This window comes from Salvelinus fontinalis, chromosome 13 (assembly GCF_029448725.1).
Source record: "Salvelinus fontinalis isolate EN_2023a chromosome 13, ASM2944872v1, whole genome shotgun sequence".
Taxonomy (NCBI): domain Eukaryota; kingdom Metazoa; phylum Chordata; class Actinopteri; order Salmoniformes; family Salmonidae; genus Salvelinus; species Salvelinus fontinalis.
This window is the reverse complement of record NC_074677.1, coordinates 29,331,550-29,358,056: the sequence shown is the minus strand read 5'-3', so window position 1 is coordinate 29,358,056 and position 26,507 is coordinate 29,331,550. Positions and strand designations below refer to the sequence as shown.

At 44.9% G+C, this 26,507-nt stretch overlaps 1 protein-coding gene across 3 annotated transcripts in view; it reads left to right on the top strand.

Moving 5' to 3' along the window:
• LOC129868386 (cell surface glycoprotein MUC18-like) overlaps positions 1-26,507 on the top strand; it is a 96,946-nt gene that overhangs the window by 59,857 nt on the left and 10,582 nt on the right. For all 3 annotated transcript variants that reach the window (XM_055942325.1, XM_055942323.1, XM_055942324.1), the window contains exons 2-8: positions 14,057-14,181; positions 14,448-14,682; positions 15,078-15,148; positions 15,239-15,326; positions 15,577-15,756; positions 16,446-16,573; positions 17,027-17,171. In XM_055942325.1, coding sequence (XP_055798300.1) covers positions 14,057-14,181; positions 14,448-14,682; positions 15,078-15,148; positions 15,239-15,326; positions 15,577-15,756; positions 16,446-16,573; positions 17,027-17,171 — 972 coding nt within the window. The remainder of the gene's footprint in view (positions 1-14,056; positions 14,182-14,447; positions 14,683-15,077; positions 15,149-15,238; positions 15,327-15,576; positions 15,757-16,445; positions 16,574-17,026; positions 17,172-26,507) is intronic.

The following is a 26,507-nucleotide window of genomic DNA, read 5'->3' as shown; positions in this document are numbered from 1 at the left end:
TTTAACCTTTATTTAACCAGGTAGGCAAATTGAGAACACGTTCTCATTTACAATTGCGACCTGGCCAAGATAAAGCAGAGCAGTTCGACACATACAACAACACATAGTTACACATGGAGTAAAACAAACATATAGTCAATGATACAGTGAAAAAAAACAAGTCTATATACAATGTGTGCAAGTGAGGTGAGATAAGGGAGGTGAAGGCAAACAAATATATGTATAAATAAATAAAAATATAAAAAGGCCATGGTGGCGAAGTAAATACAACACAGCAAGTAAAATAAAAACTAAAAACACTGGTATGGTTGGTTTGCAGTGGAAGAAAGCGCAAAGTAGAGACAGAAATAATGGGGTGCAAAGGATGCCATGCCTATTTGCCACATCTTCAATTTAAGCCTACTAGAACGTGTGTGCCCTCTGGCCTGGAGGGAAGCTAAAGTCATTCAGCTACCCAAGAATAGTAAAGCCCCCTTTACTGGCCCAAATAGCCGACTAATCAGCCTGTTACCAACCCTTAATAAACTTCTGGAAAAAATAGTGTTTGACCAGATACAATGCTATTTCACAGTAAACAAATTGACAACAGACTTTCAGCACGCTTATAGGGAAGGACATTCAACAAGCACAGCATTTACACAAATGAAATTGATGATAAAATGATTGTGGGGGCTGTCTTGTTAGACTTCAGTGCAGTTTTTGACATTATTGATCATAGTCTGCTGTTGGAAAAACATATGTGTTTTGGCGTTACACCCCCTGCTATAATGTGGATAAAGAGTTACTTGTCTAACAGAACACAGAGGGTGTTCTTTAATGGAAGCCTCTCCAACATAATCAAGGTAGAATCAGGAATTCCCCAGGGTAGCTGTTTAGACCCCTTACTTTTTTTTCAATCTTTACTAACAACATGCCACAAGCTTTGAGTAAAGCCAGTGTGTCTATGTATGCGGATGACTCAACACTATATCAGCTACTACACCAATTGAAATGACTGCAACACTTAACAAAGAGCTGCAGTTAGTTTCAGAATGGGTAGCAAGGAATAAGTTAGTCCTAAATATTTCCAAAACTAAAAGGATTGTATTTGGGACAAATCATTCATTAAACCCTAAACCTCAACTATATCTTGTAATGAATAATGTGGAAATTGAGCAAGTTGAGGTGATAAATAAATAAACTGCTTGGAGTAACCCTGGCTTGTCAACTGTCATGGTCAAAACATATTGATACAACAGTAGCTAAGATGGGGAGAAGTCTGTCCATAATAAAGCGCTATTCTGCCTTCTTAACAACACTATCAACAAGGAAGGTCCTACAGGCCTTAGTTTTGTCTCCCCGAGACTACTGTTCAGTAGTGTGGTCAGGTGCCACAAAGAGGGACTTAGGAAAATTGCAGTTGGCTCAGAACAGCCTTAAAAGTACACGGAGAGCTAGCATTAATGACGTTGTTGTCGAAAGGGGACACTCGAAAGTCAATCTTAAATGAATCATTGTTTATTGTCAGTGCGCTGAAGAGGTTCCAACCAACTCAATGCACAATAGTACAGTCGTGGCCAAAAGTTTGGAGAATGACACAAATATGAATTTCCACAAAGTTTGCTGCTTCAGTATCTTTAGATATTTTTGTCAGATGTTACTATGGAATACTGAAGTATAATTACAATCATTTCATAAGTGTCAAAGGCTTTTATTGACAATTACATGAAGTTGATGCAAAGAGTCGATATTTGCAGTGTTGAGCCTTCTTTTTCAAGACCTCTGCAATCCGCCCTGGCATGCTGTCAATTAACTTCTGGGCCACATCCTGACTGATGGCAGCCCATTCTTGCATAGTCAATGCTTGGAGTTTGTGGGTTTTTGTTTGTCCACCCGCCTCTTCAGTATTGACCACAAATTCTCAATGGGATTAAGGTCTGGGGAGTTTCCTGGCCATGGCCCCAAAATATCAATGTTTAGTTCCTCGAGCCACTTAGTTATCACTTTTGCCTTATGTCAAGGTGCTCCATCATGCTGGAAAATGCAGTGTTCGTCACCAAACTGTTCCTGGATGGTTGGGAGAAGTTGCTCTCGGAGTATGTGTTGGTACCATTCTTTATTCATGGCTGTGTTCTTAGGCAAAATTGTGAGTGAGCCCACTCCCTTGGCTGAGAAGCAACCCCACACATGAATGGTCTCAGGATGCTTTACTGTTGGCATGACACGGGACTGATGGTAACGCTTACCTTGTCTTCTCCGGACAAGCTTTTTTCCGGATGCCCCAAACAATCAGAAAGGGGATTCATCAGAGAAAATGACTTTACCCCAGTCCTCAGCAGTCCAATCCCTGTACCTTTTGCAGAATATCAGTCTGTCTCGGATGTTTTTCCTGGAGAGAAGTGGCTTCTTTGCTGCCCTTCTTGACACCAGGCCATCCTCCAAAAGTCTTCACCTCACTGTGCGTGCAGATGCACTCACACCTACCTGCTGCCATTCCTGAGCAAGCTCTGTACTGGTGGTGCCCTGATCCCGCAGCTGAATCAACTTTAGGAGATGGTCCTGGCGCTTGCTGAACTTTCTTGGGCGCTCTGAAGCCTTCTTCACAACATTTGAACCGCTCTCCTTGAAGTTCTTGATGATCCGATAACTAGTTGATTTAGGTGCAATCTTACTGGCAGCAATATCCTTGCCTGTGAAGCCCTTTTTGTGCAAAGCAATGATGACGGCACGTGTTTCCTTGCAGGTAACCATGGTTGACAGAGGAAGAACAATGATTCCAAGCACCACCCTCCTTTTGAAGCTTCCAGTCTGTTATTCGAACTCAATCAGCATGACAGAGTGATCTCCAGCCTTGTCCCCTTCAACACTCACACCTGTGTTAACGAGAGAATCACTGACATGATGTCAGCTGGTCCTTTTGTGGCTGGGCTGAAATGCAGTGGAAATGTTTTTGGGGGATTCAGTTCATTTGCATGGTAAAGAGGGACTTTGCAATTAATTGCAATTCATCTGATCACTCTTCATAACATTCTGGAGTATATTCAAATTGCCATCATACAAACTGAGGCAGCAGACTTTGTGAAAGTTTATATTTGTGTCATTCTCAAAATTTTTGGCCACGAATGTACACGTCAATCAGGAGCTCTTCATGGGCAGACCCAGCAGTTGTCTTATATTTACGGCTATACACAGACGAGATATATTTGCATGGTTTAGCATAATTAATTCATCATTACCGTTTTGTTTCATTCATGTGACCGACCAATCCTGTTTCATAACATGTGACAGACCAATACCTCACGAGGCTTCTTTCTCTCTAAGCTGAGACCTTGAAACTGAGATATCTTTAGTTTGTTCTCAAAACACGGTCGTTCGTTCTCAAAACACGGTCTGGGCATACTGCCAAATTGCAGCTCCTGATAGCTGTGATTTGTACAGTCAGCCATTTGCATGAACACAGAAATTGGTTTATAGAACAGCACATGAATAGAACACAGAAATGTGTTATAAGAAAAGCACAATCGTTAAAATTCCCGTTACAACATGCATGTCAATCTCTCATGGCTCAAAGTGGAAGAGAGATTGACTTCATCACTACTTGTTTTTGTGAGAGGTGTTGACAAGCTGAATGTGTCTGTTTTAAAATACTTGCACACAGCTCAGACACCCATGCATACCCCACAAGACATGTCACCAGAGGTCTCTCCACTGTCCTGAACAGACTATGGGAGGCGTACAGTACTACATGGAGCCATGACTACATGGAACTCTATTCCACATCAGGTAACTGATGCAAGCAGTAGAATCAGTTATGATGCAAGCAGTAGAATCAGATTTTAAAAACAGGTAAAAATACACCTTATGGAACAATGAGAACTGTGAAGAGATACACAAAGGTACAGACACATGCATACGTCGTGATATTGTTGTATGGTGGTATTAAACATATATTGTAGAAATGTAATGGTGTAATAATGTTAAATGATGTAATGTTGAACTTTTGTTTTATATTTAATGTAAGTGCTTTAATGTAAGTGCTTTGGGCTCCCGAGTGGCGCAGTGGTCTAAGGCACTGCATCTCAGTGCAAGAGGTATCACTGTAGTCCTTGAATCCAGACTGCATCACATCTGGCTGTGATTGGGAGTCATTGTTAATAAGAATTTGTTCTTAACTGACTTGCCTTGTTAAATAAAAAAATATATATATTTGGACCCCAGGAAAAGGCAGCAGCTAATGAGGATCCCTAATAAGTACATGGGGACCCCTAGTTTGGGAATTGCTGTAAGTTTGACTTTTTGCAGGACTGAAGGAAAGAATCTTTGCGAGTGTGAAACTAAAGAATAATAGGAACAGGTGCACTGGCGTAACTCAAACCAGGCTGAATTAACTCAACAAGTTCAGAGACTGATAGACTGAATTAGTTCATGAGTTCAGTAATATTGAAAAGGGTATATAATGACTAGCCATTATCCTATGACACTGTAAGGACATATTCAAACAGAACAGCAGCTATGCATTATGTATGCAAAAGCTACAAAACAGAAGGCTACATAAAAGTTATGTTATTGCTTAAGGTGAAAAAGGCATATCCAGTTAAAGGCACCGGAACACCTGTTGTTGACATCCCAGCAGGAACATTACCCAGAGACAGTTTCCATGACCCAAACTTCTGCAGAGAAACTTCAGAACAGAGCCCTCTGAATGGGGGGGAAAGGAAATGCAAGATTTGTTATGGGCACAGGTGGGGCAGGCTTGGGAGAGATAAATCAAAAATTGATAAAGAACAGTGTGTCATTGTGTGTGGTCCACTGCCTCCTCTACTTTCTCACCTTTGTTCCCCCTCTGACCACCCCCAATCCCTCCTCTACTTCTTCCCACTAAACAACTTGACAAATGGCCAGGCGGCAGGTGTCAATAAGAGAGTTCCCTGTCCCCAGCTGTGCCTATCTTTAGCATGTGAATCTGACAGATGTTCCATTTGTTGCAGCTGCCCATGTCAGCGTGAACCCCACCTCTCTATCTAACCCAGGACTACTCTGTCCTCTCTCCCGGCACAGCGTGACACGGGTCACCCAGCGGACACCCAGCAGACCTCTCAAGGTCTTGGCACGGCACTCAGTCAATAAAGAGCTGTTATTATTATTTCCTCCACAGAGGATTTAGTCCCAATCACAAGTCTAGATGTACAGTAGATAGGAAAGGGAAAGCACTCAACGTTCTGATATGAAAGTCCGTGGATTGGAGTTATGAAAACAGTTGATATGTCATTGAGCTTGACTTTGTCTGACTGGTAGTGGATTTAGTCGAGGTAACGGAGGCTGTGTTTTTTGTTCCTGGAGTTGAGAATCTGTTTCAATGGGAAACATGGGCAGTTGGTACTTGGTTGTGAAAACAGAAGTGGTTGTAGGACTTCTAGTCCTGTCGTTTAGTGCTAGGCTATTTGTGGCTGCTGTAAACAGTGCTTTAGAGGGATTACAGTGCGAACTGGGGATGAAGAGTATAATACACTGAGGGGTGTGAGGAGAAAATCAACAGTTGTTTTTTCACTTTCACCTTTGGCACATGCTGGTGGGGAGAGAGGCTTGGGATTGGTAGGCAGCTGAAACCGCTCCAGGCAGTAGGATTTCACACACAAACCTTTCCAGTGCCAAACCTCAGAACATTTACAACACTGAATTCTCCTGTCGAGTTTGAGCTACTATTCCAGTACAAATTGAGCCATTCAAAGCCTAATCAGGCCCTGTCTCCCAAAGCATAGTTTGGGTTTGGGGCTGTGTACCTCTAAAACTGCAAATCTTCATTTAAATACGAAAATAACTCATCTACTCAAATCAAATCACATTTTATTTGTCTCAAGTTGTCATGTCAAACAACACTGTATTCAAAGTGCCCACTATTATATTCTAACTTTAGAATGAGAATAATCATTCTATTTCTATGATTCCAACAGTTCACCAAAGTGTTTTGCTCTACATTGCAAGTCAAATCGCAATTGCAACATTTGTTTATAAACAAGGCCTAGATTGTTTGCCCATATCATGCAGCCCTACGTGGCAATGTGGAAATGATCTCAAATGAGTGCAGGAAATGCAGAAATGGATGAAAATGATTAAAATCATTTTTGGTTGAATTGAACGGTATAAAACGATCAGAATGGAGAAGGGCCCATTTAAAATCACTTAGAATGTATGTGTTGCTACCCTAGGGTCACGTACTACTCATAAAGCAAATTTAGAACTTTTATTATTCAAAAACATAAAACATATATTTTTTTAAATACCGTGATATGATATTTTGGCCATATCGCCCAGCCCCACTTGGGTACCAGTACCAAGTCTATGTGCAGGGGTATTAGGTAATTGAGGTAGATATGCACATATATACTGAGTGTACAAAACATTAAGGACACCTGCTCTTTCCATGACATAGACTGATCTGGTGAATCCAGGTGAAAGCTATGTTCCCTTATTGATGTCAATTGTTAAATCCACTTCAATCAGTGTAGTTGAAGGGGAGCAGACAGGTTAAAGAAGGAATTTTAAGCCTTAAGACAATTGAGACATGGATTGTGTATGTGTGGCATGCAGAGGGTGAATGGGGCGACAGGTATCCTAGTGGTTAGAGCGTTAGACTAGTAACTGAAAGGTTGCAAGATTGAATCCCCGAGCTTACAAGGTAAAAAGTCTGTCGTTCTGCCCCTGAACAAAGCAGTTAACCCACTGTTCCTAGGCCGTCATTGAAAATAAGAATTTGTTCTTAATTGACTTGCCTAGTTAAATAAAGGTAAACATATAAAAAATGAGCAAGACAAAAGATTTAAGTGCCTTTCAATGGGGTATGGTGCCAGGTGCACCGATTTGAATGTGTCAAGAACTGCAACGCTGCTGGATTTCTGACACTCAACAGTTTCCCGTGTGCATCAAGAACGGTCCACCAACCAAAGGACATCCAGTCAACCTGACACAACTGTGGGAAGCATTGGAGTTAATATGGGCCAGCATCCCTGTGGAACGCTTTCGACACCTTGTAGAGTCCATGGCCCGACGAATGGAGGTTGTTCTGATGGCAAAAGGGGGTACAACTCAATATTAGGAAGTAATTCCTAATGTTTTGTACACTCAGTGTAGGTAGGGATAACGTGACTAGGCAACAGGATAGACAATAAACAGTAACAGCAGCGTATGTGATGAGGTAGTGCAAAATCCATAATCCACAAAACCAGGTTTATCTCAATCCCCATTTAAAGAATCCCTTTAAAATAAAAGATTAGAATTCAGACTAGCCCAGGCTCTCATTAGCTGACAGCCGGGAGTTTGAGAATGGGGTGGTTGGGTTGGGGGTACCCTTATTAACGTTGTAGTGCACGTGTGATCACTCTGCTATTCTCTTTGAGGGCATTAAGCCCTCGTTGCGGGGGTTACCCCCCCGCAGAGGACTGCAGAAATGCTGCTGGTTGATCCTCGTCTCGGGTGTGGCTCTGCCTGGCTGACAGCATCTTGACGTCTGATCGATGGGATAAAAGAACGGGTAAATGCAGATGGGCCTTTGTTGTGTGACTGGTAGAAGTGGGCTGAGAGTTCTGCCAGGACAAGAGGGTTTAGTTGGTTGATGTAGCATCACACACAGGCAGACAGCAGTGTGTGTGTGTGTGTGTGTACGTGCGTGGATTGGGAATGTTGGAGAAGTGCTAGAGGGGTTGGAGTCAGATTATTGGCGAGGTCGTACTGAAAATCATAGCGCTCTTTATATCTGGTCCATTTGATGGTTTTCAGTGTATTTCCTGCCAAAAATACATAGAATAATTATTCCAAAGTAAAGATAAAGCCACCTAAGGCCAGTGTGATTTATTCTCCACCTCCACCCTTTGCTTTCTCCTTCTGGACCACCCTTTACTCCTGAACCTCTCTGAGAGTAGCTATTATGTTGGTATCCACAGGTCTGAGGGCAGACACAAGGATCTCTTTTGTCAGGTTTCTGTGAGGCTGCTGTCAAGAGAGCTGACGTGAAGCAGGGATTCTATTTATAGGGTTGTAATAACATCACAAGCCAACGTCTGATATGTTGTATCTTTGCAATGGGACACCTGACCTTTCTGCTTTAATGTCAGTCAAGCTTGTCTGTCATTCCTTGTGATTTTAATTCAAGATAGAATCAGAAACAACTTAATCAACTTCGGGTCGTTTACCTGGAAACGCATGTGAATGTCACTCTCGACTGCCGTACATTTTTCAGCCCCTTTTTGGATCATATGACCTGTGGCTATATTTATGATCTCTGGAGAGACTATGCTTTGCAAAATGTTGAGAAAAGCCAAAAGGACCAAGAAGCTAGAGAAGAAAGTCCATTCAGAGTCTATGTTTAAAGATGAATGATGTAAGCAAATCAAAGATGTCAACCAATTTACACTTAAACAACCTTAAAACTTTTACTCAAACATCATATTATGGACATCCATGACCTTTAATTATAAGCACCCGCTGATAGTTAACCAACATGCATGTCGGACCTCAGAAACACTGGGAGTTTGATATTGATGAGGCCTGGAACCAATCGTTCACAGTGGAGCATGTTAGTTAGAAGTGTAAATAAAACACTATTTTACTCCTTCAAGGTGGAGGGCTTCGCCACGGGCAAGAAGCAAAAAAAATGATGTCGAGGCTTAAGACGTTACTAACCCACCGGGAATAATTACAGCTGCTTAAAAAACATTAGGCACTGGTACGGCATTGTGTTTTGGTATTCCACGGTTCAACCATCATTGCATGGTATTCCACGGTTCAACCATCATTGCATGGTATTCCACGGTTCAACCGTCATTGCATGGTATTCCACGGTTCAACCATCATTGCATGGTATTTCACGGTTCAACCATCATTGCATGGTATTCCACGGTTCAACCATCATTGCATGGTATTCCACGGTTCAACCGTCATTGCATGGTATTCCACTGTTCAACCGTCATTGCATGGTATTCCACTGTTCAACCATCATTGCATGGTATTCCACTGTTCAACCATCATTGCATGGTATTCCATGGTTCAACCATCATTGCATGGTATTCCATGGTTCAACCATCATTGCATGGTATTCCACGGTTCAACCGTCATTGCATGGTATTCCACGGTTCAACCGTCATTGCATGGTATTCCACGGTTCAACCGTCATTGCATGGTATTCCACGGTTCAACCGTCATTGCATGGTATTCCACTGTTCAACCGTCATTGCATGGTATTCCACGGTTCAACCGTCATTGCATGGTATTCCACGGTTCAACCGTCATTGCATGGTATTCCACGGTTCAACCGTCATTGCATGGCATTCCACGGTTCAACCGTCATTGCATGGCATTCCACGGTTCAACCGTCATTGCATGGCATTCCACGGTTCAACCGTCATTGCATGGTATTCCACGGTTTAACCGTCATTGCATGGTATTCCACGGTTCAACCGTCATTGCATGGTATTCCACTGTTCAACCGTCATTGCATGGTATTCCACGGTTCAACCGTCATTGCATGGTATTCCACGGTTCAACCGTCATTGCATGGTATTCCACGGTTCAACCGTCATTGCATGGTATTCCACGGTTCAACCGTCATTGCATGGTATTCCACGGTTCAACCGTCATTGCATGGTATTCCACGGTTCAACCGTCATTGCATGGTATTCCACGGTTCAACCGTCATTGCATGGTATTCCACGGTTCAACCGTCATTGCATGGTATTCCACGGTTCAACCGTCATTGCATGGTATTCCACGGTTCAACCGTCATTGCATGGTATTCCACGGTTCAACCGTCATTGCATGGTATTCCACTGTTCAACCGTCATTGCATGGTATTCCACGACTCAACCGTCATTGCATGGTATTCCACGGTTCAACCGTCATTGCATAAACCCTTTACTGACACTCAGGTTTGTGACAAGGGCTTATGTGCACGTTGAGGTTGATGTTTACATTTAAGTTGTGAAAAAGAGTCTATGTTTGTGGTGTCCCTTGCATAAACTCATGTGAAGTGTTCCAAAAACACATTTTCATGTGGACACATGATCTTATGTGACGTTAATGTGTAAAGCAACATGTGATAACATGAAACTACACATGTGAAATGTTCCAAAAACAGATTTCCACATTATATCAATTGAAAATGTCATGTGAAAATGTGATTTTCTATGTAAAATCATGTCGTTTTTCTGTAAGGGGTGTGACTGAGGAGGATGTTTGGTGTGTGTGACAGAGAGTGTATGTTTGTGCTGTGTTGGAGTGTGTGCTCGCTTGGCTCTGGCATGGGGGCTGCAAATGTCAAGTTCATGTGCACACACGGCGGCTTGGCCGCTTTGAGGGATTTACATGTTTGATGTGGACCACCACTTCCAGTATTTTCTCTTGGAAAGAGTTGACGTTAACCCTCTCTTTGCTGCCATCTGAATGAATGCCCCTCCTGGGGAGATTTGTGCCAGAGTGTAGTTCACAAAGCCAGGGGAGCTCAGTAGGTCAAGGGGGTCTTATTACTCCAGTCTAGGGATATGTCCTTTCACAATGTGTGTGTGCATCACACAGCACTCAGATTGCAGAGCAGAGCTCAGGTTCTCTTTGATCTCAGGTGGGTACTATGTGGACTCCCCCAGATGTTTCAGAGGAACCAGGGGGTGCTGTTCATAGTTCTGAGAGGGTTAGCACTGCCTAACTGTCAGCCCAGGTTACATACCAACCCCTTTGACTCCCTGAGATGGTTTAGAACTACCAGGGCTGCCATTTTCAAACCACACCACATAGAACACCTGGTGTTTGAAGAACGACAGAAGGAATCACCATTGCCTGGATAGGCTTTGGTGACTCTAAAGATGTGAGTGTTAGAACAATGTGTTGGAATTAAGTGGATCACACGTCAATAGGAATCAATAGAAAGCCTGAGCACAACTCCTCTTTGGAAAGTGTATCCAGGATCTATATGAGGCGTTGATGCAGGCAAGGCCTCTAAGCAGAAACAGGCTCAGGGAGTCAGGGCCAAGGAAAAAACCAACATGAGACCCCAGGCACATAAACACATATAGGCCTACCCCCACATACATTCCTTTCCCCATGTTAGCAAGATTCCACATAATATGGCACTGTTTATCAGCCACAACATACATATGGCACTATTTCATGCCTGCCTAGACATGGAGGGATTATGCTATATCTCCCATTTAAATAACTTTAATTTCTCTTGTTACAGATGATTGTGTGTGTTGTTGTCAGCGGTTGGCAGAGGCAGGGTGGGTCTGTTGCCGTGGATAAAGAGGATGACAAGGAACAGCTGGAGCTTTAGTGGAGCTCAGCTGGGCCTGCATCCCAAGCTGATCTGCTTTGTCAGCGAGAGAGGGGCGGTGCACATAAGCTAATGTTGTGACTACTGTGATTAGCGTCTGATGCTATTGTCTGCGTATTAGGTGCATAATGACCGACTGTATGCAAGACCCCCCTCAAACAGGCAGCACTTCCCATTGGCTCAGTGCTATAGTCTGCGAGGCCCCGGCCGTTAACAATGCAGGTTGGACTCAATGGGCAACATTCTCTAAGAAAGGGACAAACTGTAATTCTCTTGATGCACACACACACACACACACACACACACACACACACACACACACACACACACACACACATATACACATATACACACACAAACACACACACACATATACACCCGCCTCTGTGACAGCCTAGCAGTTTTGGGCCTCATTACCTCATTACGGGCCCTGTCAACACGTCCGAATATCCTGTGGCGGTTTCCAGACTGGTGGAGTGTTCGTCACCCAGCAGACTTTGTGTTAACAGGGATAACACTCTGGCTGGGGAGCTGTGATGCCCCATGTCTATAGGTCAGGTATTCTGCTGGTGTGTCTGTAGATAAGGCAGCCCGTGTTGGCTTTGGAGTCAAATCTCCAGATGAGTAGATATTCTGTCCCCATGTTAACCATCCCAAGAGACACAATATTTTACGTCAACTTCGCCCTCTCCGCTCCTGTTCCATCATGAGCTAAACCACCACAGTTCAGGAGATAAACAGCAAACAACCTTGGTGGTACATGACAAACTCCCTCTAACCTCTTAGATGGAAAAATACATTCTGAAGAGAACAATGGCATGTGCGTCTTAGGGCCATGGCTGGCTGAACACAGCCTTGAGCCTCACAGCTCATAGCAAAGGACAGAGAGAGAGAGAGAGACCAGAGGAGAGACAGAGAATGGACACAGTGCAAAGCCCCACCAAGCAGGGCCACAATGAGCAGACTGGTTGCATTGCGCTGTGGATGGGATAAAGAAGGGGTAGTCAAGGAAAAGCAGGCTGACAATGCTGGTGGGAGAGCTCAATAGGATCACCGGGATGTGACTGTGAGTTTAATAAGGGGTGTGTGTGCGTGATCTATAAGGACAGATCTGAATATACAAAACAAGTTTGAAAATACTTCCAGAAAGTGCAAATCTTCAAAATTCTGTGGCTTATGGGCCTGGACACAGACAGACATACTCAGACACATACGCCCCCGCAACACACCCCCTGCCCACACACCATACAAACAATGAATGAGGCCAATTCCAATTCCATTCCCTCTTGCTCACCCAGGACCCCCCTAGCCCCCCTAGTCTTTGACATTGGCATTCCTACTCTTATGTGGTGAGAAGCAGACTACTCTCTGTACCAACTTCACCCCCTAACCCCTGCCAATGTCTGCTCTTCACGGCACCCCACCAGCACCAGCCCCCATCTCCCACATTACCAATTAACAGGAAGCCTCTCTCATGTCTCTACACCTCTCTCCATGCTGAAGTGAAGATGAAGGCAAGAGAGGGTCGGGGGAGGGGGAGGTAGGGTTGAGATGGAGAGAGAGAGAAGAATTAGAAGAAGAGGGGGTGTAGAGGGGGCATGGGGGCCCCAGTGGACTAGGATCAGGCTAGATATATGTCTTTGAGCCAGAAAGAGGGGGATGTAAGGGGTAGAGAGGGAGAGGACAGAGCAGGGGTCAAATCTGACAAGTCAGTCTGTTGGATTGCTGTTGCACCAAGGATATCTCTCCACCATGAATGGGAGGCTTCATTTGGGGCATGTCTCCGTCTGTCTGGCTCAGACAGGGTATTACTGTAGATAGAGATCTGGGTGGAGCCTACCTACTGGAGAACACAATAACAATGTGGTAAACAAAAACAACATGTATTTTAAGCCTGTCTCAGAGAGTGTTTGTGTGGCTCAGCTCCAATGTAGTGGGAAGAAGCTTGAGAGCAACATTACCAGCTAATTTTTTAAGTGACCTTCAAACCAGACGTGAGTGTGAAACATGATTATAACACAATTCAATTACTATTGCGTATTTCATTGTTACTTAAAATTACAAAACCCTGCAATAGCAACCCATAGAACTTTTCTTTGGGTAGCTGTGTGACCCTAGACAGAACTTCCCAGATCTGGCAAGAATAGTGCTAGATTCCACATCCTATAAAAACAGTTGTCTTTATAACACTATTATAGGTCAAACAGGCTCTGTCTTGTGTCTGGTGGTTCCCATAACGATTCTGATGGGACAGTTTTAGGCTAGTTTGTTGGCTCTGTTGCAGGTTAACAGGGAACATTGCAGTAATTCTTCAATCTGTGTGTAAAACAAGCCTTTTCTCTGTGCTGGTGGCTGACTCGCTTAAGTGCTGGACACTGCCCAGTGCTGCTGGAGGGACCAGGGTGGGCCCTGCTTCACACATTCCACACATTGTAACATCTCTCCCCTCTGCTAGCCAGCCACATAGTCTAGTTCTCACACTGTTAGAGCGTTTAAAACACTGGTCCCACTGATCCAGAGATGATCCATCAGTTTGCAATAGAGTAAACATTCTGGCCCCCACACTGTGCCTGTGTGTCATTTCAGTATGGCACAATAGTGGCAATAAATAATAGTATTTTGAAATCACTTTTTTGGAGATAAAACATTGAACTGAATGCTAAAACATGAATATTCAAAGCCTGCTTTTTGCCTGCCAGACATTTTGTTGTGGTGCTTGATGAGACAAGATACTGACTGGGGTGTTGTGTTTGCTCTTTGCAGCCTGGGCCAAGGTGGACATGACCATGGAGGAGAGTGTGGAGGTGTACCTGGGTGACTCAGCAGGCATCCCCTGCCAGTACGTCTTCAGTGAGCAGCCCAGAGCGTTCATGATCCAGTGGTTTGTGGTGAGTACTTCTGGACCATTATCTGCACCCCCTCCTGACTCACCCAGCCACCCACTCAGTCTATCTCTCTCTTTCTATGTATCACACACACACACACACCAATTTGTTTCAATGGTGTTTTTGACATTCAACCTAGTTCATCTTCTAAATTGAACGAAATTAACTCAACCTATGCCTGGTGGCCCTTTCGCTTGTACAAGTGTATAACAGGACCAATATCAGCACCACCCAAATTATTATTATTATTTTTATCTCCTTCCCTACAGAGGAATCCCAGTAGCAGTAGCCGGGAGCGGATCTACTACGGTGACAATGCACAGCAGATAGTGGACGATGGTACAGACTTCACAGGCCGCATCATGGTGTCCAACGTCAGGGACAAGGAGGGTGTGCTGCTGACCATCCAGGATGTCCAGCTGACTGACGAGAGGGAGTTCTTCTGCCAGGTCAACGGCATGGCTGCAGGCAACGGAGAAGGCAAGACCCACCTCAGGGTGTTCGGTAAGACATTGGAGCATCAATCTCTTCCTAGTCTGGGGGGGGTCCAGATCTGTTTGTGCTTGATCCAATTCCTCTCTCTACTGACCATTTGACATTTGAGTCATTTAGCAGAAGCTCTTATCCAGAGAGACTTGTGCAAAAAAAATGTGCATACATTTTCATACTTCTTTCTCCTACTTGTCCTCTTTGGGAATTGAACCCTCAACCCTGGCGTTGAAAGCCACACAGGAGCCCCAACTCATCTGTCTGTGTCAATTTCTTGTTATCCCAATGATAGAGGATTTGGTTACAGCACATACAGTATGAGTACATGCTCTGCCCATTACCATGTGTTTCAGTGGTTATTGATAGAATGCTTGTTTGCATTGATAATGCCATTTTATATTTTATTCCAGATCCTCCAATGGCCCCAGTAATTGAAGGTGTCCATGCTGGAATCTCTGTGACCAACGAGCTGCCATCAAGGGTAGGCAGTCCACTTGAGTACATCTCACTTTAGCTCTCAGTCCATGAAAGCACCATTGAACAAGCAATCTTATTCTCTGTGTGTGTACAGATTGCATCGTGTGAGGCAAGGAATGGCTTCCCCAGACCCAACATCACCTGGTACCGTGGCATCAGCCCACTGACCCCAACACATGGCCGTAAGTAGCAGGAATACCAATACAAGAGAACAGATCTTAGAGCAGTTTTAACATCTTCACTGCCACTCTCACTAATGGACTATTGGAGAAGAACTAGTCAAGCAATTATCTTGTTTTGACTCCATGTGGTGATACTCACAACTGTCACTGAAATACTACATGTTGTCGTTACATGAAGAATTGTTTCCGGATATCCTCTATCTACCAGCCTGTAATGGTAGCTAAATCAGTGTTTTCTCACCCCTCCCAGAGATCAACGTGGTAATTCTGGTGACCCGTGAGTCCAATGGCTTCTACACAGTTCAGAGTGAGCTGCAATATAAAGTTGCCAAAGAGGACAAGGATGTCCTGTTCTCCTGTGAGGTCAGCTACTACGTCCCAGGAGCTGTGAGGACGGCTGAGTCCAAGGGCATCAACATCACTGTGCACTGTAAGGACCCAACTAACTCCATATCTTATACCCCAGGCATGCTATTTCTAACCACACAACTTATGCTGACTCAGCATGCATTCGGGCAGCAGGTAACCTAGTGGTTAGAGCGTTGGGCCAGTAACCGAAAGGTTGCTCGATTAAATCCCTGAGCTGACAAGGTAAAAATCTGTCGTTCTGCCCCTGAACAAGGCACATCATTGTAAATAAGAATTTGTTCTTAACTGACTTGCCTAGTTAAATAAAGGTTAAATAAAAAATTATCAATTGAATGTAATGCTAACTAGAGCTAATGCTACTTCAGTGTGTTAATGGTGCTCTCTAATTTTTTTTTTGAAAGTCCCTACCATGAAACTAGTAGAGTGGTCATTGATGTTTCTCTCTACAACACCTAAGTTAAAGCCTATGAAATGATATCAGCCTACCTCAAACAAGTCAACAGCTTCTGGGCTGTCAAAGTAGTAGGCCAACTAATGTAACCCAACCCCACCCATCTTTGGCGCTCTTCAATTTAGGCCACAATATTTTCTCAATATATCTAGTGTTGTTTGAACCAATTTTGCATACCATGACAGCAATGACAAAACACAAACTCTGCTGTTGTAAATGACTGGCTTGTAAAGCGGATTAGCCTAGTGACTTCACCAGGCATTGCATAGCCACGTTGATTTATGGGTTTTGTCCCGCAGACCCCACAACCGTTGTTGAGCTGTGGAAGGAATCCCCCCAGGGCCTGGTCAAAGAGGGGGATACTGTGGAGATCCGTTGCCAAGGCGATGGCAACCCCCCACCGCCCTTCACGTTCAACCGAGAACAAGTAAGAATGGCCCTCTTTTCTGTGAAGGTTTTTTTATATGCAGACTCAGGCCTTGGAGTAGAAGTGTATGCCTTGTGAACGGGATCGCATCATGTCTGACCCTGTGGCTCTGGGATAAATCTTTGGACCCTTTCAAGGTCTGTGGCTGACTGGAGATCAACATTCTCAGGATGGAATAGTTCTCATTCCCGTGTGTTCATTTGACCACAACAACACATTTGGGGGGTTACCCTGTTGGGTCTCAAGACTGGGATGTGGATAGAGGCATGGTTTGGTCATTTAGATGGTCACAGGAACATGTTAAAGAGTTTATGTAGCTCAGAGTAACCAGACTAATTCAGCTGTTGTTTGGGTGTGACTTAAAGGGATAGTTCATCCCAAAATCAAAGATTTATTAGCCTAAATGTAGATCCTGTAATATGACAGTGTAAACCTGATGTTGTCCCCTCTCAGGAGCAGGAGACAGCGTTGGAGGCCAGCGATGACACATTGGTGCTGAGAGAGGTGACGCGTGGGGACAGCGGGGTCTACCAGTGCCGCTCTCTGGATCTGGACACTTACGAAGAGGTCATGGGAGACATGCAGCTCATTGTCCACTGTGAGTTAGCTAACACACGCACACACTGAAACATGTGCATGCACACACATGTATTTATGCTATTTTGGTTTGGACTGGGAGTGGTTGAATTTCTCTGAGATTGATACTAATGAGTTTCACACCATCGATAATTTGATTACCAAGATAGACAGCTCTGCTATTGTCTTCCACTCACTCACTGTCACTGCATCACTTAATTACTCATTAACCTTTTATTGCAGTGGGCTAAATCAGGGTGACACAGAGTGTTTCTTGGTAGTCTTAAACAAATCTACTTTGAAACAAAAGTATACACCTTATGGGCTTACAAAAAAGAAGACAACTGTACCATGTCAGATATAGAGCTGAAATGTATTTAATTTAGAGTTTGCATCCCAATATTACACTTTATATACAGTACCAGTCAAAGGTTTGGACACACCTACTCATTCAAACGTTGTTCTTTCTTTTTACTATTTCCTGCATTGTAGAATAATAGTGAAGACATCAAAACTATGAAATAACTCATATGGAATCAAGTAGTAACCAAAAAAGTGTTAAACAAATCAAAATATAGTATACATTTGATATTCTTCAAAGTAGGGAGCACGTGATGCCGCGGAGCTGAGCAGACGTTGACAAACCGAGCTCTTCAAAGTTATTCTATTATTACCTAAATAACAACGTTGAAACAATATTCTAACATCGGCTGATAAATTGTCAAGTACTTACCTTCCCAAAGAGCCATGGATGGCCGACCGAGAGGCAAGAAGGACGACCAAAACATTGTTGATTCCCAAGATAACGATAACGCTAGCAAGATTAGCATTAGCCCTCATAACTCAAACGACAGTTCCAGACTGTTGCTCTCGGGCCTCTTGCGAGCCTGCCGACATGCTGGCTACTCTCCTCCGGGAAATTCAGGATGGTAACAAAGGTCTTTCTATGAAAATCGATAAGAGAACGGCTGAACTCCATTCTTCCATTGACGACCTGAAATCCTCCATGAATGATCTCCTTTTGAGAACGACTGAGGCAGAGTTGCTCATTAGCACAGTTGAAGACACCATCGCTCGACATGACCAGGTCTTGATACAACTGCAAAAGAACAATGCCTACCTCAAAAACAAGGTAGATCAGATGGAGAACCAGAGCAGACGTAGTAATATCCGTGTGGTGGGATTGAAAGAGGACAGTGAGGGCCGTGACCCGGTCCGTTTCTTCACTCAATGGATCCCGGATGTCCTAGGCACAATCAACTTCACCAAGCCACTGGAAATCGAACGCGCCCACAGAACATCAGCGCCGAAACCCCGGCCAGATGAGCCCCCACGGGCCGTCCTGATCAGGTTCTTCCGTTTCCAAGACAGAGAGAAGGTACTGCAACTTGCAAGATCCAAAGGGGACATAACCATTGATGGCAAGAGGGTCAGCCTTTTCCCGGATATGAGCGCGGATCTCGCAAGACGTCGCAAGCAGTTCAGACCTGCCGCCAAAGCACTGAAGGAGAAGAACATCATCGGCTACCTCATCCACCCTGCGCGGATGAAAGTTCAGTACAAAGGCCGAAGCCATCTCTTCAATACACCGGGAGAAGTGTACACTTTTCTCAAAGAACTGAGCAACGTCTGAGCCAGGACGGTCTCTTTGGGGGATAAGATGCAGTTTGTTTGTTTTCTCTTATCCGGACTGAACCACTGATATCCTCCGGTCGCTATAATTGATTTGTACATTTTCAACTAACCGTATCTTTCCGGGGTGAGTTCTATTACATTTACAGGAGAGTATATTTTGGTTTAGTCCATATCACTGGGCGAAGCAAATAAGTGGGTTTAGGCCCACTGCTTTCCCCCTCATTTATGTTAATCTTTCGAAAAGAGACTCAAGCAGCCCTTACCGTGGGCAGTAAATATTCAGCCATAAATGTCTATTCACAACATTTGTTTTCAATTTAGAGAGCTCGCAGGTTTTAGTTTACGCCAAGGTTTAGCTAGTAAGAGCAAGATGGAAAGCGAGCAGCAACGTATCTCTACAAGTGTATTCATGTTTGATTGTTGGGATTGTGGTTTTAGTCTAACAATCGGGGTGGGTGGGATTCTTTATTTTTTTCCCCTTTTTTCTATGTTTATTGTTTCCTTCCTAAAGAGACACATAGGTCACTTCTGTGTTCAAACCAAAGTTGAAACATTTCCTAACTATCTACATATGATAGATTTCCATTCAGTTACATATTTGAAACCCAACTATGCTTAATCCACTAAAATATGTCACATTCAACGTAAAAGGTCTTAACAGCCCGATTAAAAGGAAGAGAGTCTATACATACCTTAAGAAATTAAAGGCTGACATTGTGTTTTTACAAGAAACACATCTTACAGCCAGTGAACACAAGAAATTGAAGAGGGAATGGGTAGGACAAGTTTTTGCGTCCTCTTTTAACTCCAAAGCAAGAGGAACTGCAGTTTTGATAAGTAGACACATCCCCTTCTGCGTCAGCAACACCATCTCTGATCCCTCTGGCAGGTTTGTTTTGGTGCAGGGGCATATGTTTTCAGAGTCTTGGACCCTATTGAATATCTATGCTCCTAACTTCGATGACCATATGTTTATTCAGAATGTCTTCCTTCAGGTACTAAGTGCATGGTAAACATACTGTATATACAAACAAAACATTTATGATATCACATGCAGTGCACTCTATATAAACCTGTTACATTTATCTGTTTTAGAGACCGCAATAGCTATTGAGCACAAGTAACAGTAACAGCACCACCAGGATGGTTACTGGTTGGAGGAGATTTTAATTTTTGTTTAGATACAGTTCTTGATAGGTCCTCTGATAAACCCTCACTTCTTACCAAAGCCAGCAAGCTCACCATGTCATTCATGAAAGATCTCAATTTACTAGACATCTGGAGACAGTTGCACCCACAGGATAGGGACTACTCTTTTTATTCACACCCACACAAGACACACACACGCATAGATAACTTTTTAATATCGACACAACTGTTTCATAGAGTGTTAGATGTCGAGTATCTCCCCAGATTGCTTAGTGACCATTCTCCCCTGGTATTATCAATCTCCATTCCTACCAAGGTAAATGGAGCATATAGATGGAGACTAAATTCTACACTCCTAAAGCAACCTGAATTTTGTGCATTCATCAAAGAGCAGATCAATATTTTCACTTTGACAAACAAACCCTCCGCTCCTGACAGTTTCATTCTTTGGGACACATTGAAGGCCTATCTGAGGGGACAGATCATTTCCTATACTAAAGGGCTGAAGAGAAAACACGGTGCGGAACTGAGTGCCCTTCAATCTGAAATCTCAGAGCTAGAGAAAACCTACCAAAGAGGCCCGACTAAAGATCTATACAGGCTTTTGGTAAATAAAAAACTGAAATATAATATTCTGAACACATATCAAGCTGAGAGGGCCATCACTAAATCAAAACAGCGTTATTACGAGCTTGGAGAGAAAGCTCACAAAGTATTGGCATGGCAACTGAAAGCAGAGAAAAGTAAGAGGACAATTAATGCTATAGAAACTCTTACTAATGAGATATCTTTCGACCCTACTGAAATTAATAATACTTTTAAGAAATACTATGAAGACCTCTACACTTCCCAATCAAGCGATGATCTATCAGAGATCGACTCCTTTCTCTCCTCTCTCAACCTCCCATGCCTGTCAGGGGAAGACAGCGAGCGCCTGAGTGAACACTTCTCAGTTCCTGAATTGTTGGAGGCCATTAAATCCTTACCTTCTAATAAATCTCCTGGGGAGGATGGCTTCCCTCCAGAGTTCTATAAAGAATTTAGGGAGCTGTTGGTCCCCTACCTTATGGAGGTACTTAAAAAAGCCAGGGAAGACAACTGCTTTCCAGAGTCTTTCTCTCAAGCAGTGATTACTGTAATCCACAAGAAAGGGAAAAATCCACTAAAGTGCGCCTCATATAGACCAATCTTTCTCCTTAACACAGATTGTAAACTGGTCACCAAGATGCTATCTAAGAGACTGGAGTCATGTCTTCCCCTGTTGGTCAACCCAGATCAGACTGGCTTCATAATTAATAGATTGTCCTCCAATAATCTCAGAAGGTTCTTTGATATAATTCACCTTGCTAACAAAAACAAAATACCTAGTGTCGCAGTCTCCCTCGACGCTGAAAAGGCCTTTGATAGGGTTGAATGGCCATACCTCTTTCGCGTCTTGGAAAAGTTTGGTTTAGGTACCTTGTTTGTAAATTTGATAAAATCACTCTACAAATCTCCTAAAGCGAGGATTGCTACCAACGGGATTACTTCCTCCTCTTTCCCTCTCTATAGGGGGAACAGACAAGGTTGCCCAATTAGCCACCACCTCTTTGCCCTCGCCATCGAACCATTGGCTGAGGCTATTAGAACGTGCCCTGACATACATGGCTTTGAGGTGGGCCCCCATACCCATAAATTATCACTCTTTGCGGATGACCTTATCTTATTTCTAACAAACCCAGAACACTCCCTCTCTCACTTGCAGATCCTACTACAGTGTTATAGTTCTTTCTCTTGATATAAAGTCAATTTAGATAAAAGCGAAATCTTACCGTTGTCTGTCTTTGACCATCATATCATCAAGCACAAGTTTCCTTTTAGATGGTCGCCTATGGGCTTCACATATTTGGGCATAATGGTGGATGGTAACCTGAACAACCTCTATAAACTCAATCTGGCCAGTTTGTTGCAAATGGTGGAGGGTGACCTTTGTAAATGGATGGACTTACCTCTCACTCTACTGGGTAGAATCAATGTAATTAAAATGAATGTCCTGCCCAGATTTCTATATCTGTTTCAATCTCTCCCTATCCCTGTTCCCGCAGCATTCTTTTCCTCTCTCGACAAGATGACCAGACGGTTTATCTGGCACGGCAAAACCCCTAGGGTTGGCCTGGATAAACTGACCCTGGATTACAGTCAAGGGGGCTTAAACCTCCCCAATTTTAGAATGTACTACTGGGCTGCACAGTCTAGGTTTCTGGCTCAGAGGTTTGACAAGGGTCCCTCTCCCTCATGGTTGAACATTGAAAAGCTTGAGGTAAATGATGACACTGGGGCAGAATTGTTTTACAAATGGGACAGAAAATCTATAAAAAACCATCACAGACAACCCTTTAATCATACATTCTGTCCTGGCATGGTGCAAACTGCATGAGCTGTTCGGACGAGGGGGATTCTTTTCCCCTAAAACCCCTTTATGGAACAATAGATTGATTCCTATGTTTTTCCAGAATAGTAACTTTAGACCATGGTCTGATAAGGGGATCACTCTTCTGGAACATTGTTACGAGGAGGGAGTTCTTATGTCTTTTGATCAGCTGAAACAGAAATACCACTTGCCTAACAGGGACTTCTTTAGCTACCTACAACTACAAAACTTTATTAGGGTGTCTCTCAAGGGACAATGGAACCTACCTAAGATATCACCTATTGAACAACTCTGCCACGCAGACCATTTCCCGTGTTTACGATGCTCTTATGTCTGGACTAACACTGCCTGGGCTAGATAAACCCCGACTTAGATGGGAAAAAGATCTGGGTATTGATCTTGATGAGGGTCTATGGAGTGACCTATGCAGGGAGGGTGTTACTTCCACATTGAACTCCAGATACAGACTGATCCAGTTTAATTTCCTCCATCAGCTCTATATCACCCCATCTAGACTGCGCAAGTTCAACCCTGATATCTCCTCCCTATGTTTTAGATGTGGCTCAGATGAAGGAACATTCCTCCATTCCACTTGGCAGTGTTCAAAACTACACGGTTTCTGGCAGGGGGTATGCGATACCATATCCTCAATTCATGGGGTTGCATTCCCTTTAGACCCGGAGGTCTGTCTACTGGGCAACTTTACTAACACCAATCTTAGGCAAAGCCGTACTATAAAGCTAACAGAAATATTGCTAGTGATTGCCAAGAAATGTATCTGTCACGATCGTGTACTGGAGAGAATGAGGACCAAGGCGCAGCTGGATAAGAATACATCTTCTCTTTTAATGAAACGAACGAAGATGAACATGGAACGAAAAAACACTATTACAAACAAACAAAACAACAAAACGACCGTGAAGCTACAAACGTTGTGCATAGACAGACAGGCTACAAACGTTCTGACATAGACAATTACCCACAACCAATGAGAGTCTATGGCTACCCTAAATAAGGCTCCCAATCAGAGACAACCGAAATCAGCTGTCTCTAATTGGGAACTCATTCAGGTAACCATAGACTCTCCTAGAATACTAACCACCATAGACAATGCTAAACATCTACACTCAACACAAAACCATACACTACACCCATTAACCCCTTTACCAAATAAACACCCAAAACAACAAAACATAAACATTCCCCATGTCACACCCTGACCTAACTAAAATAATAAAGAAAACAAAGAATAATAAGGCCAGGGCGTGACATAACCCCCCCCTTGAGGCGCGAACTCCGGGCGCACCATACACAGTCTAGGGGAGGGTCTGGGTGGGCTCCCCTCCACGGTGGCGGCTCCGGCTCTGGTCGTAGTCCCCTCGTCACCACAGTACCTAACCACCTCCTAGGCTTTCTCCAAACGACCCCCCTCCACATTAACCCCATTGCATTCAGGGGCAGTTCCGGACTAAGGGGCAGTACCAGGGTAAGAGGCAGTACCAGGGTCAGGGGCAGTACTAGGGTCAGGGACAGTACTAGGGTCAGGGACAGTACCAGGGTCAGGGGCAGTACCAGGGTAAGGGGCAGCACCAGGGTAAGGGGCAGCTCCGGACTGAGTAATGGCAGCTCCGGACTGAGTAATGGCAGCTCCGGACTGAGGGACTGCAGCTCCGGACTGAGGGACTGCAGCTCCGGACTGAGGGACTGCAGCTCCGGACTGAGGGACGGCCCATGGCTGGCTGACAGATCTGGCTGCTCATGGCTGGCTAACGGATCTGGCTGCTCATGGCTGGCTGACGGATCTGGCTGCTCATGGCTGGCTGACGGATCTGGCTGCTCATGGCTGGCTGACGGATCTGGCTGCTCATGGCTGGCTGACGGATCTGGCTGCTCATGGCTGGCTGACGGATCTGGCTGCTCATGGCTGGCTGACGGATCTGGCTGCTCATGGCTAGCTGACGGATCTGGCTGCTCATGGCTAGCTGACGGATCTGGCTGCTCATGGCTAGCTGACGGATCTGGCTGCTCATGGCTAGCTGACGGATCTGGCTGCTCATGGCTGGCTGACGGATCTGGCTGCTCATGGCTGGCTGACGGATCTGGCTGCTCATGGCTAGCTGACGGATCTGGCTGCTCATGGCTAGCTGACGGATCTGGCTGCTCATGGCTGGCTGACGGATCTGACTGCTCATGGCTGGCTGACTGATCTGGCTGCTCCTGTCTGGTTGGCGGCTCTGGCAGATCCTGTCTGGTTGGCGGCTCTGGCAGATCCTGTCTGGTTGGCGGCTCTGGCAGATCCTGTCTGGTTGGCGGCTCTGGCAGATCCTGTCTGACGGACGGCTCTAGCGGCTCCTGTCTGGCTGGCGGCTCTAGCGGCTCCTGTCTGGCGGACGGCTCAGTGGGCTCATGGCAGACGGGCGGCTTTGCAGGCTCATGGCAGACGGGCGGCTTTGCAGGCTCATTGCAGACGGGCGGCTTTGCAGGCTCATTGCAGACGGATGGCTCAGATGGCGCTGGGGAGACGGATGGCTCAGATGGCGCTGGGGAGACGGATGGCTCAGATGGAGCTTGGCAAACAGGCAGTTCAGTCATTGCAGTGCAGACGGCAGACTCCTGCCGGCTGAGGCGCACTGTAGGCCTGGCGCGTGGTGCCGGGACTGGTGGCACCGGGCTGGGGACACGCATCTCAGGGCTAGTGCGGGGAGCAGCAACAGGACGCACAGGACTCTGGGGACACACAGGAGGCTTGGTGCGTGGTTTAGACACTGGTGGTAAAGGGCTGGAGACACGCACCATATAGCTAGTGCGTGGAGGAGGCACTGGTGGTACTGGGTTGGGGCGGGGAGGTGGCGCCGGAAATACCGGACCGTGCAGGCGTACTGGCTCCCTTGAACGCCGAGCCTGCCCAACCTTACCTGGTTCTATGCTCCCCGTCGCCTGACCAGTACGGGGAGGTGGAATAACCCGCACCGGCCTATGTAGGCGAACCGGGGACACCATGCGTAAGGCTGGTGCCATGTACGCCGGCCCGAGGAGACGCACTGGTGACCAGATGCGTTGGGCCGGCTTCATGACATATGGCTCAACGCTCAGTCTAGCCCGGCCGATACGTGGAGCTGCAATGTACCGAACCGGGCTATGCACGCGTACAGGAGACACCGTGCGCTCTACTGCGTAACACGGTGTCTGCCCGTACTCTCGCTCTCCACGTAAGTACAGGGAGTAGGCGCAGGTTTCCTACCTGACTTCGCCACACTCCCTTTAAGGCCCCCCCCAAGAAATTTTTGGGTTGTACTCACGGCCTTCCAGCCTTGTCTCCGTGCTGCCTCCTCATATCGCCTCCTCTCGGCTTTCGCTGCCTCCAGCTCTTCACGAGGGAGGCGATATTCTCCAGGTTGATCCCACGGCCCCTTACCATCCAGTATCTCCTCCCATGTCCAGAAATCCTTTATGGGTAGGTCCTGTTGCCTTGTTTTCCGCTGCTTGGTCCGATGGTGGGTAATTCTGTCACGATCGTGTACTGGAGAGAATGAGGACCAAGGCGCAGCTGGATAAGAATACATCTTCTCTTTTAATGAAACGAACGAAGATGAACATGGAACGAAAAAACACTATTACAAACAAACAAAACAACAAAACGACCGTGAAGCTACAAACGTTGTGCATAGACAGACAGGCTACAAACGTTCTGACATAGACAATTACCCACAACCAATGAGAGTCTATGGCTACCCTAAATAAGGCTCCCAATCAGAGACAACCGAAATCAGCTGTCTCTAATTGGGAACTCATTCAGGTAACCATAGACTCTCCTAGAATACTAACCACCATAGACAATGCTAAACATCTACACTCAACACAAAACCATACACTACACCCATTAACCCCTTTACCAAATAAACACCCAAAACAACAAAACATAAACATTCCCCATGTCACACCCTGACCTAACTAAAATAATAAAGAAAACAAAGAATAATAAGGCCAGGGCGTGACAGTATCACCTTGAAATGGAAATTGGATTTCCCCCTGCCAATTGCAATGTGGCTATCAGAAGTTAATAGTTGTATCCCACTGGAGAAAATGACTTACCGCTTGAGGAATAAGTTAAATACATTTTACAGAATTTGGCAACCTTTTATTGACTATATGGAGAATCTCCCC